The sequence below is a fragment of the Cibotium barometz genome, chromosome 27 (genome assembly GCF_041138505.1).
Source record: "Cibotium barometz isolate CiBa-2024 chromosome 27, ASM4113850v1, whole genome shotgun sequence".
Taxonomy (NCBI): Eukaryota; Viridiplantae; Streptophyta; class Polypodiopsida; order Cyatheales; family Cibotiaceae; genus Cibotium; species Cibotium barometz.
Genome location: NC_141072.1, coordinates 35,856,968 through 35,869,885, shown reverse-complemented (window position 1 = coordinate 35,869,885; position 12,918 = coordinate 35,856,968). Strand labels below are relative to the sequence as shown.

The 12,918-nt window shown below is 45.2% G+C and overlaps 1 protein-coding gene across 3 annotated transcripts in view; it reads left to right on the top strand.

Annotated features, from left to right (window-relative positions):
• LOC147623338 (neuroblastoma-amplified sequence protein) overlaps positions 1-12,400 on the top strand; it is a 43,276-nt gene extending 30,876 nt beyond the window's left edge. For all 3 annotated transcript variants that reach the window (XM_086821482.1, XM_086821483.1, XM_086821484.1), the window contains 3 exons: positions 8,198-9,389; positions 9,503-9,753; positions 9,884-12,400. In XM_086821482.1, coding sequence (XP_086677608.1) covers positions 8,198-9,389; positions 9,503-9,753; positions 9,884-12,016 — 3,576 coding nt within the window. In that variant the 3' untranslated portion in view covers positions 12,017-12,400. The remainder of the gene's footprint in view (positions 1-8,197; positions 9,390-9,502; positions 9,754-9,883) is intronic.
• The last annotated feature ends 518 nt before the right edge of the window (positions 12,401-12,918 follow it).

Genomic DNA, 12,918 nt, shown 5'->3' with positions numbered 1-12,918 from the left:
GCAAGCTCGCATGGCTGCGTGCTCATGGAGTAGATTGTTTTCTTCCTGCTAGAAAGGAACAGAGAGACCTACAGTTATGGGCATCTTTGTGTTGCCAGATGTTTCATGAGGGAACAGGTAACTAGATGTATGCTGTTGTTGGCACTGTTGTTGAATGGTGCTATGAATGGTTCTGTATGGAAACAGGACAAAAGTTTCAAAGGGAAACAGGCCTAAGGGTTTCATGTGGAAACAGGTCGTAGGTTTCTCGAGGAAACATGTATTTGGGTTTCTCCAGGAGATAGGTCACATGCAGGCAGAAGGTACAGGAATGGACACATGTTTGGTACAGCCTTGCTACTGATTGGGCAGGGGACAGGGAATCCATGACAGAGATGGATAGTACCCTTGGAAGGTAGAGAGGGTTTGTACAGGTGTGTCGACTGTATGGTATGCTGTGCTGTGATACGAGTTCTCTTTTGAGAGACAGTTTGGGAGTCTGTGTTGTGATGCAGAAGCACTGGATGTGTCAGGGTGTGATGCTGTTCATAGGGTGAGAGGCCATGGATGGTTGTGGCAGCCTTGATCATGGGAGAAAGCTTATGTATGCAGACTCAATGTGAGAGAGTCTTTCGATGTGAACAATGGCTGAACTTGTTTGTGGATGCCGAGTGGACAAGAAGCCATGATGCAGGTTCTTTGCAGGCTTCAGGAGTTCTACTGTGACGGCTGAGTTCCCAGCCTTATATTGTAATCAAAGCTCTTATAATCAATTAAAGAAATACCGCAAGGGGCGCCACTGCGATTTGGGGCCAATCGGTGTCCGTGTACTGTTTGCAGGAGCACTCTAGCTCCCCCTGTTTGTTTTCCTTTTTCTAGGTCCTCAATGGCGTTGAAGTGTTTTATGTGCGAGTGTTTGTTTCACCGCCCTTTGGTTTCTGAAGGCCGGTTTCAGCCGGGTGGACCAAAACACTTATAAACTGTTTATAAGTGTAACTAAGCTAATCTGGGGGAAAAAACTCCACTAACTGAAGTAAAAAGTGCCCCAGTAATCTACTGATGATCACTAGCACTCCTCTGGGTGCATACATAGCATAAAACCCAACAAACCCCCCTGGAGTGATATGTGATCACTGTACATCATCCACCAAAAGGAAACAAATTCAAAGCAGTGCGGAATGCTTTGAATTTCGGACGTGGTAATGCCTTGATGAAGATGTCTGCCACATTCTGATCTGTAGGACAGTAGATCAGACTGATATCTCCTGCCTGGAGTCTCTCCCGAACAAAATGATAGTGAATCTCAATGTGTTTCGTGCGAGCATGAAACACAGGATTCCTGGCCACAGCAATGGCACTCTGACTATCAGTATAGATAGGTGTAGGCTCCTCCACTGAAATATCCATATCAGTCATGAGACGACGCAGCCAAACACACTCAACAGTAGTAGTGTAGGCTGCTCTGTACTCTGCCTCACAAGACGAAGTGGCCACTGTGGTCTGTTTCTTGCTTAGCCAAGAAATGCATGAAGAGCCAAGAAAGAAACAATTTCCACTAGTGGAATGTCTGGTATCAAAATCACCAGCCCAATCTGAATCACTGCAAGCGTATAACTGCATGTCACCCCCCTCGGGATAAAGCAATCCAAGAGACAAGGTACCCTGCAAATACCGGAATACATGCTTCACAGCTTGCCAATGTGACAACCGCGGGCTGTGCATGAATCTGCTCAACTGAGAGACCGCATACTGAATATCTGGCCGTGTAGTACACAAGTAAATAAGGCACCCAACAGCCTGAGCATATGTAGTGGCATCAAAGGAAATACTGTCATCTTGTAGTGACAGTTTCATCCCAAGCTCCATAGGAGTACTAATAGGCTTGCAATCCTGAAATTTAAACTTCTCCAGAAGTTTAGCAACATACCGAGATTGCAATAACCCAATGCCTCTGTTATCCTACAGAAACTGTATGCCCAAATAGTAGTGTACAAGTCCCAAATCAGACATGTCAAATGTCTGTTGCAGTATCTCTTTAAAAGCTGCAATTTTGTCATCATTAGATCCCATGAGCAAGAGATCATCTACATAAAGACTGATGACCAGCAGATCTGTCTCTTCTTTCTTTACATACAAGGTGGCTTCTGATGGACTGTTCACAAATCCTTGAGTGAGTAGGAAAGCATCTATCTTTGCATACCAAGCTCGTGGAGCTTGTTTCAAACCATACAAGGCCTTTTTCAGCCTGCATACTTTCCTTTCATGACCATGTTCTGCAAAACCCATGGGCTGATATACATAAACTTCCTCCTCGAGGTCCCCATGTAGGAATGCAGTCTTTATGTCCAATTGGTGAACAACCCAACCACGATGTGCAGCCAATGCAATGACACACCTAAGTGTCGACATACGGGATGTAGGAGCAAATGTCTCCTCATAATCAATGCCCTTCTTCTGTGCATAGCCCTTTGCAACTAGACGGGCTTTGTACCTGTCAATGGATCCATCTGCATGTCTTTTCAACTTATAGACCCACTTAGTACCAATTGCTTTCTTGCCTTTGGGCAGATCAACCAAATTCCATGTTTGATTCCTTTTAATAGAATCAAGCTCATCCTGCATGGCTTTGTTCCAGTGCACATTGTCTCGTGCATCCACAAATGAATCAGGCTCATCATCATCCTAGGCTCATCATCATCCTGTAAACTGGCTGCCATAACCAGATTCAAATCCATGATGTGTGCATGCTCATTGGTCCGTGTCTCCCTACGAGTACGACCAGCAAGAGGACCCTCTAAATGGCTGTCCTGTAATGTCCTCAAATACCATCTAGGTATGTGTCTGACCTGTGGTGCCTGCTGCCCCATATTTGGTTCAGCATTTGGCTCAATTTGCTGCTGAATTTCTGCACCGCCTTCATCATTTGCTGGCTGTCCTGTACCCTCATGAGTTGGATCACCAACTGTGGAATGAAACTCCATAGGTAGTAGACCTTCAAACACATCATTTTCAGCCTGATTTGCATCATAACCAGCCATGGATATTTCTGATTCTTCATCAAAAATCACATCCCGACTAGTGAATATCTTCCTGGATAGTGGGTCATATAACCGGTGGCCCTTGCTCTCACGGCTATACCCAACAAAAATGCATTTTGTGGCTTTATCATCCAACTTCCTCCTCAACTCTTTGGGTATGTGTGCATATGCAAGACACCCAAAGATACGAAAATGTGATACAGAAGGCTTGCGGCCATGCCAAGCCTCAAAAGGAGTAATGGAAACCAATGCCTTTGTGGGACATCGATTCAAAATATGACAAGCACACATGACAGCTTCCACCCAAAAGATATGTGGTAGCCTCTTTGCCTTTAGCATACATCTGGCCATCTCCATGAGTGATCGATTCTTCCTTCCCATTCTGCTGTGGAGTATAAGGAGTAGTATACTGATGTTTTATACCTCTACTCTTAAGAAAGGAATTCAACATGTACCTCGGTCAGAACGGAGAGTCTTAACCTTGCATCCTGACTCTGTCTCAGCAAGTGCTACAAAGGCCAAAAATGCATCATATACCTGTGATTTCTGTGTCAAAGGATAGACCTAGCATATACGAGAGAAGTCATCAATAAATGTTGCAAAATAGAAGCAACCACCTAATGACTTCGTCTGCATGGGACCACAAAGATCACTGTGTATAAGCTGCAACTTTGCAGTTGCTCGTAGAGCCTGATCACGTGGAAAGGAAAACCTATGCATTTTTCCCAAAATACATCCTTCACAAATGTGATCTGGAGGCTTCTCCATGAGAGGTAGATCTGTAAACATGTTATGTCGCTGCATAAGCATAAGACTACCAAAATTTACATGCCCCATGTGAGCATGCCATAACTCCGCATCAACCATAGCTGGAGTAAGAGTGAATGCATTATAAGCAGACTGATCCACTGGTTGAAATGCATCCAACTGATAAAGTCCATGACACAATGTACTAGTAAGCATCAAGGTCAAAGCATTAGCTTTGTCTCTGACCATGCATTTATCATCATCAAAGTGGACTTGCATACCACAATGTGCTAAAGAAGAAATGGACAACAAATTCTTCTTTATCCCTGGTACATATAAGGCATCTGTAAGGCGGAGAATGGAGCCATCAATGGCTGTGAGCTGAATCTCCCCAATGCCACGAACTGGATATGAAGCATTGTTGGCACACTGAACAGTTTTGCCAACAGGGGCAGGGCCAACATGACAAAACAAATCCCTGCGAGATGTGATATGCTTTGAGGCACCACTATCAAAATACCAAGTACATGCATGCACTGTCATACTCAGTGCCTGTGAAGACCAAGAGGCATCATAGCTGCATGTATAGAAACAGTAATCCATGTTCTCAACAAAAGAAGCAGTCTCTGGAGGAGCTTTAGAAGCATCATTAACAGACATCCCAGATTCTTTTGCCTTCTCTTTGGCAATCCTCTTTCTACATTCTGTGATGTAGTGACCTGGCTTCTTATAGTAATGACATTTGCCCTTCTTCTTGGGCTGTCCATCACCTTTCTTGGTATCCTGAGATGAACCACCATCACCTGAATTCTGATTTGAACTCTTTGGCTGAGTTTTTCCTTTCCCCTTTTGACCTGTAGTAAATGCTTGTTCAGCACTTGTGTTCATATTCATATTCTTCCTCATTTGCTCTTCTTGTAGCAAGAGAGCAACAAGTTCCTGATACTTAAGGGGTTCAGCAGCATTCCTCATGCTGAGGTTCAAAGAGGTATGAAAAGCCAAGTAAGATCTTGGCAAAGAGTGCAAGATGGTGGACACAAGCTGTGTCTCAGGAATAATCTCATCCACATTGATGAGTTGCTCTCTCAAATCCTGCAGCTTATTTAAGTGGCTAGACATATCATCTCCTTCATGCATTTTCTGATTTTCTAGCTCTCTTTTCAAAAATGAGATCCGAGCCTCATTACGAGCAGCATACATCTGCTCCAAAGTCACCCATGCATTCTGTGAAGAGCCAGCTGAACGAATATGAGGTATAATAGACCTCTGTACTGACAATGCAATGAGTGACAAAGCTTGTGCATCCCTGGCATCCCATGTCTTCCGAGCATTTGTTCTTTGAACAGGCAATGGCTGCCCTGGAGCCTGTACCTGTTGTCCTCGTCCACGAGCACCCCCTTGGGGAGGAGTCTCTGGAGCCAATGGACCTGGACGTGGTTCATCACCACTAACAAAATCCCAAAGACCTTTTGTCACAAGCACATTTTTCAGCATAAAACTCCACAAGTAGTTCTTCGTGCCGTCCAATTTGTCTTCCTTAGACAAATACGTGAATACATCACTCTGCTGTTGATTTGCCATTATGCCTATGCACAATGTTGTACCTGTGTATCAAAAAACCCAATAGCAAGAACCCTGAAAGCAACTGTACTCCACTGAATACAGTTCACCCAAATATGCCTGCACTCTCAATCCTCTGAATGTGCAGCTCAATGCACCAGTGACTGAGTAGAGCAGCAAAAAATGGCTTACATAGTGCCAAAATGTCCCAAAAATGCCCAAAATTGCTGCACCCAAAACCTTGCAAAAAACCTGTAGATTTCTTTGTAAGAAAGTCTGCCTGTAGTGCCTGTAGATTTTCACAGAGAAAATAAAAATGCCCAGTATTCAAAACTTGTAATGCTTACCACAGTTGTAATGTTCTGAGTAGGTTGTGGTAGTTGTAGTGCAAAGTAAAGTTGACTGTACTGTGCAGGTACAGTCGAAAATTTGGGCATTGCTTGCCCACATGTTTTAGTCTTTGCTTCATGATCCAAAGATAAACCCAATCTCCTTCTAAGAACTTCACATCCCTTGGTCTTTTTGTTGGCTTGTCAGGTGTAGACCTCCTGCACTTTAGCTAACCTATCCTTCACTGACTCTCAAATTTCCTAGTAAGACTCCATCATTCTGTTTGCCTTCAGGTACTAAAGATGAGGTTCTGGTCAATAGCGACTGGAATGGTCTTCCAAACATTGCTTCATATGGAGTCCTGCCAATAGTAGTAGCTAAAGAAAAGGAATCATTCAAAATAGCTTGAACTAAAGGCAAATACGATTCCCACTTACCTTGCTGATCGTGGACATAACACTTCAGCACATCAAAGGCCAATTGGTTGTAGATTTCTGTCTAGCCACCACCAGTCTCTGGGTGAAATGCACTGGAAAAATTCAATTTAGTACCAAAGTTATCAAACAATGCCCTCCAAAAATGATTGGTAAACTTGGTATCTTGGTCTGACACTATGGTCCTAGGAGGTACCAATGCTGAATGAACAATGGGCAACATCTTTGGCAGTGGACTGGGAGGCAAACTCGTGTGACAAATTCCATCGATATATCTTAGAAAGGTCCTTTGGGAAATTGTAAAGGTTGTAATAACAACCTCATGCAAACTTGTTAGCCTATGCTGTGTCTAACAACTTGTACATGTTCTATGCGTAGTTGGGACATGTCCTCTCCGGGTTATAGTAGAAAATGCAACTCTCTTTCTACGAGTTATCCATAGTAGAGCTCCCGCTCTAGGATGGCTTTGTTTAGTTCTACATGAGGCAAAAAGAACGCACACGGGCATTGACACGATTCCATAACTGTGCCTGAGTCTCCTGTTCTTTCTGAGTAGAGGGTAAAAGCTCCCCGTCCTCCAACTCGGGCCGTGGAACACCGACCACAATGAAATCAGCCAAGTCATAAGACTCCAAGACAGACTCCATCATTACCTTCCATATGCCATAGTTGGTCCTGACCAGGACCAACTATCGATCCACCAGGAATGTGGGGAGAGTGGGGATCTTCACGTGCTTCTCAGCCATCTCAAGGAAATCTGCCATCTCAAGGGTTCACAAGGTCTTGTGAAGAGAGGGTGGGTGGGAAAAAAAAATGAAGAAAAGGTTGCAAACACTATGCAAGGTAGTTGTCCAACAGTGATGGCTGCCTTCTACCCGTTCTCCAAGGTTCGAAGAGCCCAATAAATCTCCAATCAGCACCAAAAAACAGCAAACCCTCAAGCTCCCATTGTCTCCAAGCTTCAAGCCACCTGGGGCTTTGATACCATCTCGGAATGGACAGCGGAAAATGAGACAACTGCTGTGAGAAACAAAATGCAGAAGTGTAGAGAGAGAGCAGCTGTATAAACTCTGCTATATACTCGAAGATCTGATACAGAAAAGAGTATGGGGGCAAGGGTGGTACCACCCTATAGTGCTGGTCGGCCAGCCCAAAAACAGCCGACTGCAACTGAAGATGTCCACGACTGAAAAGAACCAGTCAGCCAGCACTCACAGAAGTCGGCCAGCAGAAGACATCAGTCGGCCAGTACAGAGTGAGTTGGCCAGCAACAGACAGCCCCCACGACCCAAAAAACAGGGAAAAAAGACATGGAAAAAATGGGGAAAACTCTTCTGCGGGCACACCCACAACAAAGGCCCTCATTGAGTAATATGTACAGACAGGAGATGACTGCTAACGAAATACATCACTAACTGAGATGCACACACTCCTCTGGGTCTCCTCAAGACCAAAAGCGGGCGACCAGAAGGTGTGGCTATGGCCTCGCAAGACTTCTTCTACGGGTACGTTTGGCAGAGAGGTGGTGCTCTTGGAGGAAAAGGATGTCCACCGAACCTCCGACAATGGCTCTCTGAAGCTCCTTCAAAAGGACCCCTCTCTGGCTATGAAAATGGGCCCGCCCATCCCGTGAATGTTCCAGAAGACTATTGGCATGGCTACATCGGGGAAGTGGCAATCATCATCTCCACTGGGTCAGAGACCCGGTGAATCAGGTGGCGCACAGAGCTGGGACGCCGTCTTGGGAAGGATCAGGAGCTGGTGTGTGTGTGTGTGTGTGGGGGGGGGGGGGGGGGGGGGGGTTGAGACGAAGAGGGGAGGAGAGGGGAAAGGGCGGGGAGATCACAATGGCAGAGGAATGAGGGGGTACCTGAGATCCTTGTGAGGTGGGGGGGAGGGGAGGAGGTGTCCATGCCACGCTAGTGCCTGCCTGCCTGTATGCTACTTATGCTTCTCCTGTGGATGTCATTTGGTGTGGCATGTTCTGCTTCAGCTATTGCTTCTTCACAATGGTTGCATTAACTTTCAGCCTGCTCAAACCCTTTCACAAGAACAAGAAAACAATGGATTTATTACTCATGCATGTTTGCTTATTTTCTATGGTTGCAGATTGAAAAAGCCAGGTTGTGTTTGAACCTTATACCGGAGAGCAAAAGCATTGCCGCTGAAATGGGCCTCATAGAAGCCGTAACAATAAAGCTGCCTGCTCTTGGGGTTTCACTGCTTCCAATGCAGGTCAGGCAGGTAAAAGACCCCATGGAAATTGTGAAGAAGGCCTTGATGAGCAGTAGTTCAGAAGGTGATTTGAAGGTTGGCGATGTGCTGGATATAGCAAGACTGTTAGGGATGAACACCGAGGACCACATTACAATGGTAGAAGAGGCAATAGCACGTGAGGCTGCAGCGTCTGGACGGATTGCTTTGGCTCTAGATCTTTGCCTTGGCTTAATGAAGAAAGGATATGGAGCTATATGGGATCTTTGTGCTGCACTTGCAAGGGGGCCGGAGCTAGAAGGGATCAACTTGCAGTTACGAAAGGAGCTTCTTGGGTTTTCTTTAAGTCACTGTGATGATGCATCTATCGGGCAGCTCCTCAGTACTTGGAAAGAGGTTGATTTATCCAAAAGGTGCATTGATATAAGGAAGGCTATGGGTCTTGAAGCTGCTTGTATTCCTGATGCTGAAGCTTCTTTTGAGGAAGGATTCAACCTTGAAGCTAAATCCAAAAACTTGCAGCAGCAGGAGGGACTGCTGCCGGAGAGTGTGAGGCAATCACTATGCAAGGTGACACACAGAGACTCCACCCAGGATCTTGCAGATGAAACCTTCTTTTCAAAAGAAAGGAAGAAGATTTTACATAGTCTTTGCTTGCAACTCCCATGGCTTTTACAAGCTGGAGGAATGGAATCAACGGGGTATTCTAGTTGGCAGCAGGATGATGATGATTTGATTTCAAAATCTGTGGCTACCATCCTCCTTGGGCTTGGTCACAGTAATCTTCTTCCTAGGGATGAACTTATAGGTCATCTTGCTCGTGTGGCAATGCCAAAGCTTTCAAAAGACATGAAAAACCTGATCAGCTGTGGCTACCTCTTGAACCTTGCGGATTGTCACAGAGCTGTTGATCTTTTTGAGCAGGAAATGCAGCACAGAGAAGAGCTCAAAGCATTATGTGAAGTCATGAACCTGGCTTTGAAATACGGCTCATTGCAGAATGATACACCAAGTCCAAGCAGCAGCCCAAAGCAGAGAAGAGAGAGGTTGATGGCATTGAGGCAGTCTAATCACAGCACAGTTTCAGGTGAAAGCATGTACTGATGGTACTTTATACCATCCTGTTTTCTTGCAGATTCTTCCTTTGTAGTATGCAAAGCTTGCTGTCTCTACAATGTTCTTAATCAGTGCTATACACAGGAACCTTAGAGGACAATTCATCAGAGTCAGGAAATGTGTTCTGGAAACAATGGCAATCTAAGGTCTTGCAAAAGCTTAATATAGCTGAGCATGCTCTGGAGCTTGAACCAATGGTTGCCAGCTTCAAGATGGATCGATTTGTCAGTGGTGATGAAGATTATTTAAAGGATGCAATTCTGTCACTGGTAGAATCGGCAATGACGAAGGAGAGCCCTGAGCCTGAGCATGTTAGTATAGTCAATCGATATCAGGTATCTATATGATAGCGATGTGTTAAACTGCTGCAATTTTTTGTATGTGTGTAAGAGAGAGGGCTTTGTTTTATGTTTCTGATGCCATCTTTCATCACTTATGAAGTGTTCTTGGCTGATTGTCTTGCAGAGTCCAGGTCATCAAAGTCCTAGTTTTGTAAGGGCAGAGACAGGACTCGTTGAAAACGTCAAGTTGAACATGAATGTTTTACAAAGTAATTACAAGATTTTCAAGAAGTATCTCAAGTATCTCAATGCCAAGGACAAATGGGTAGCTGTGCGAACGCTTATGCCTGTTACTGCGGTAACTGTGCTGGAAAACAAGAGGGGAGACTGCTGTGGGGATGATTGGGAGAAAACTTTGTGCTCTTTGCTCCATTTCTGGGTCGCTGTTTTTGAAGATTCTTTGGAAGATGTAGACAAGGATCTGCGGGATGCTGTGTCAAGGCAGGCAGTAGAGGCCTTATTAGAGCTGAGAAGCTGTTGTAAAAGCTTTGAAAGACTGGTGCAGAAAAGTGCAGTTCAAGGCTTGCAAGCTCAGGAGGTGATTGCCAAGGTTGCAAGTCCACCAAGATGTGGAGAGATGAAGGCATGGTTCCTCAAAGCGATGGTATCATCTGGGTGCTTCTATCAGACGGTTGTGTTTGTCTGGCAAATTGCTACTGAGGAATTGAAAGAAGAGTTGTGTGACAGCCCCACAAGAGTGTCAGAAATCTCAAACATCTATGTGCAAGTGGTGAGCTTATCAATCGAAACATGTACGGTTTCATGCAAAACCACGTGTCCTGATGACTGCAGTCTTCAGCTTGAAACAGCAATTAAAGCTGTGTCATCATTGAGCAGAAACCTGGAGACAGATGATGAGAGCCTGCAGGAGGGAGCACATCTGCTACAGGAGGTTCGCCTTTGTGTATGGGAAACACTGCGTGATTTTGCAGAAAGTCTGACTGTTCCTCCTTCCTTGAGAGTTTGCCTGTTAAAGCTTCGTGAAGCTATCATTTCAGGGCAAAAACAGGCAGCTGCATCCAACAGTTTCGAAGATTTCATGAAGAAGTATACAGTAACATGGGTTGGGTGGGACATAACCAGCCTTGCAGGTGAGAGGACATCTCCTCTACAGCATGCCATAGTGGCTTTAAAGTCATCAGAGCTTATATCTGCTGTTTGGCAAGATGTTGATGTCAAGGCAGAGGACCTTGTATCCGTGGAGGTGGCAACCTCTGTATTCAATGCTTTAGCAGCTAAGGTGGAGCTTGCACAGCATGCGGCCTTGCTGACAAGGGTGTTGGAAGGATGGGGAGACATATTTGGATGGGAAACAAATGCAATTGAAGAAGACACAATAGAAACTATGACAAGTGAGGAGGAAAATGTGAACATGCATGCTGAATGGGGTCAAGCTGATGGGTGGGATGATGTCTGGGACGAGAGTGACGAGCTGATGGAAAACAGTGGGTCTAAAAGAAGGGGCTCTGGCATTGTGCATGTGCTTCATGTGTGCTGGAAGATTGCCTTTGAAAAGCTAGCATTCTATGGAGAGTTGATTGAAGTCCTGCAAGCACTTGACAAAGCACAATTGGGACACGGAAGGACCCTTCTGACCAAAGAAGAGAGCGTTGAACTTGTCTCTCTTTTTGCACAGGAAAACCCAGTCTCAGCTTTTAAGGTGTCTTTACTCCTACCATATAGGGAGGCACAGAATCTAGCTCTTGAATGTTTCGAAAACAAAACAAGAAACACCATTGCACGGCAGAGAAAAAGTGAGGTGGTTTTGAGTAAAGATGGTAGCAGCATGCCAGCAAATGTTACTTCCATAGATGATTGCCTCTTGACTCTTGTCCTTTCATCAGGTTGCCTTTCTACTTGGGCAGAGGACCCAAAATTCTCAGCATCGTTCTGTTTACTGTGTGCTGCAATCACATCCTCAGTCGAAACTACAGTACCGTCTTCTGCTTTCACACTCAATGTGATCTTGCCCTTTTTTGTAGCCAGCTTAACCCCAACAAGCCAATATGCAGTTGCCAGTGCCTTGGTTTTACAATTTATGCGGGTTCATCCTGCCTTTATCACATGGAATGGTGCATATGTAGCGCTTGATAAGTTTTTGACTGCCAAATCTTCGCTATCGCATGATGAGTTGGATATTAGCTGTGTCAAATCAAGTTCCCTGTCCTGTATAAGCAACACTGTTCACTACCTTCAAAGCCAGCTGAGGGACACGTTAGACTCAGCTTTGCAGTTTTTATCAAAAAACTCTTTGTAAGACTACCAAACCTTTCCACGTGACATAGCTGAGGGAGACCTCTTGGCCATACTCATTAGCCGCATGCTTGATATTTTGGAGAGTGGTATACCATCTACTCGGAGCTGATGCTGCTCTCATGTTTCTATGTTCTTAGTATTCCATGATGAGTTTCCATGGACAGTTTTGTATCACCCCAGTGAGATAGCTATGTTTATGTTTTCTTTCTGTTTTATTTTCCATTCCTTGATGAGATACGCCAGGGACATTATTGTATCACTTTGGTCTCATAGGCCCATTGGGTCTTTAGTAGACGCTGTGTGTGTGTGTGTGTGTGTCACATGCACGCACAAACGCATGCACGCACTCTTGCCCGCGCGCACATGCACACATATTGTATTTGGTTACATATAGCTCATTTTGGCCGTTTCTCTCTCTCTCTCTCTCTCTCTCTCTCTCTCTCTCTCTCTCTCTCATATGAGAAATGCTATGGACATAATTGTATCACTTTGGTCCCATAGGTCCATTGGGTCTTTAGTAGATGCTATATATATATATCCTAGAAACCCTAGCACTTGTCTCCTCACTCGTGCAACCCGTCGCGGAGTGTAGGGGGGTTTTGATTCCAACCACGGCACCCTCCCCAACAAGCCTGGCCCAGCTGACAGCCTGCTCCACGACTTGTGTGACCTATTCCATGACCGGACGACCTACTCGACCTCCGGCCGTACGGTGAGTGCAAGGAAAAACATTAGTGCTTACAAATCCATCCCCTCATAGGAGGCTCTCATAAGAGGGAGGGGGGGGGGTGTCCTATGCAACAATAGCTGGACAGAGAGTGCACCACAGCTTGGCAGGCAAAGTCTGTCACCACTTCTCTGGCAGACGTTTGGAATGATGTCATGATTGAATACATGTGGAAG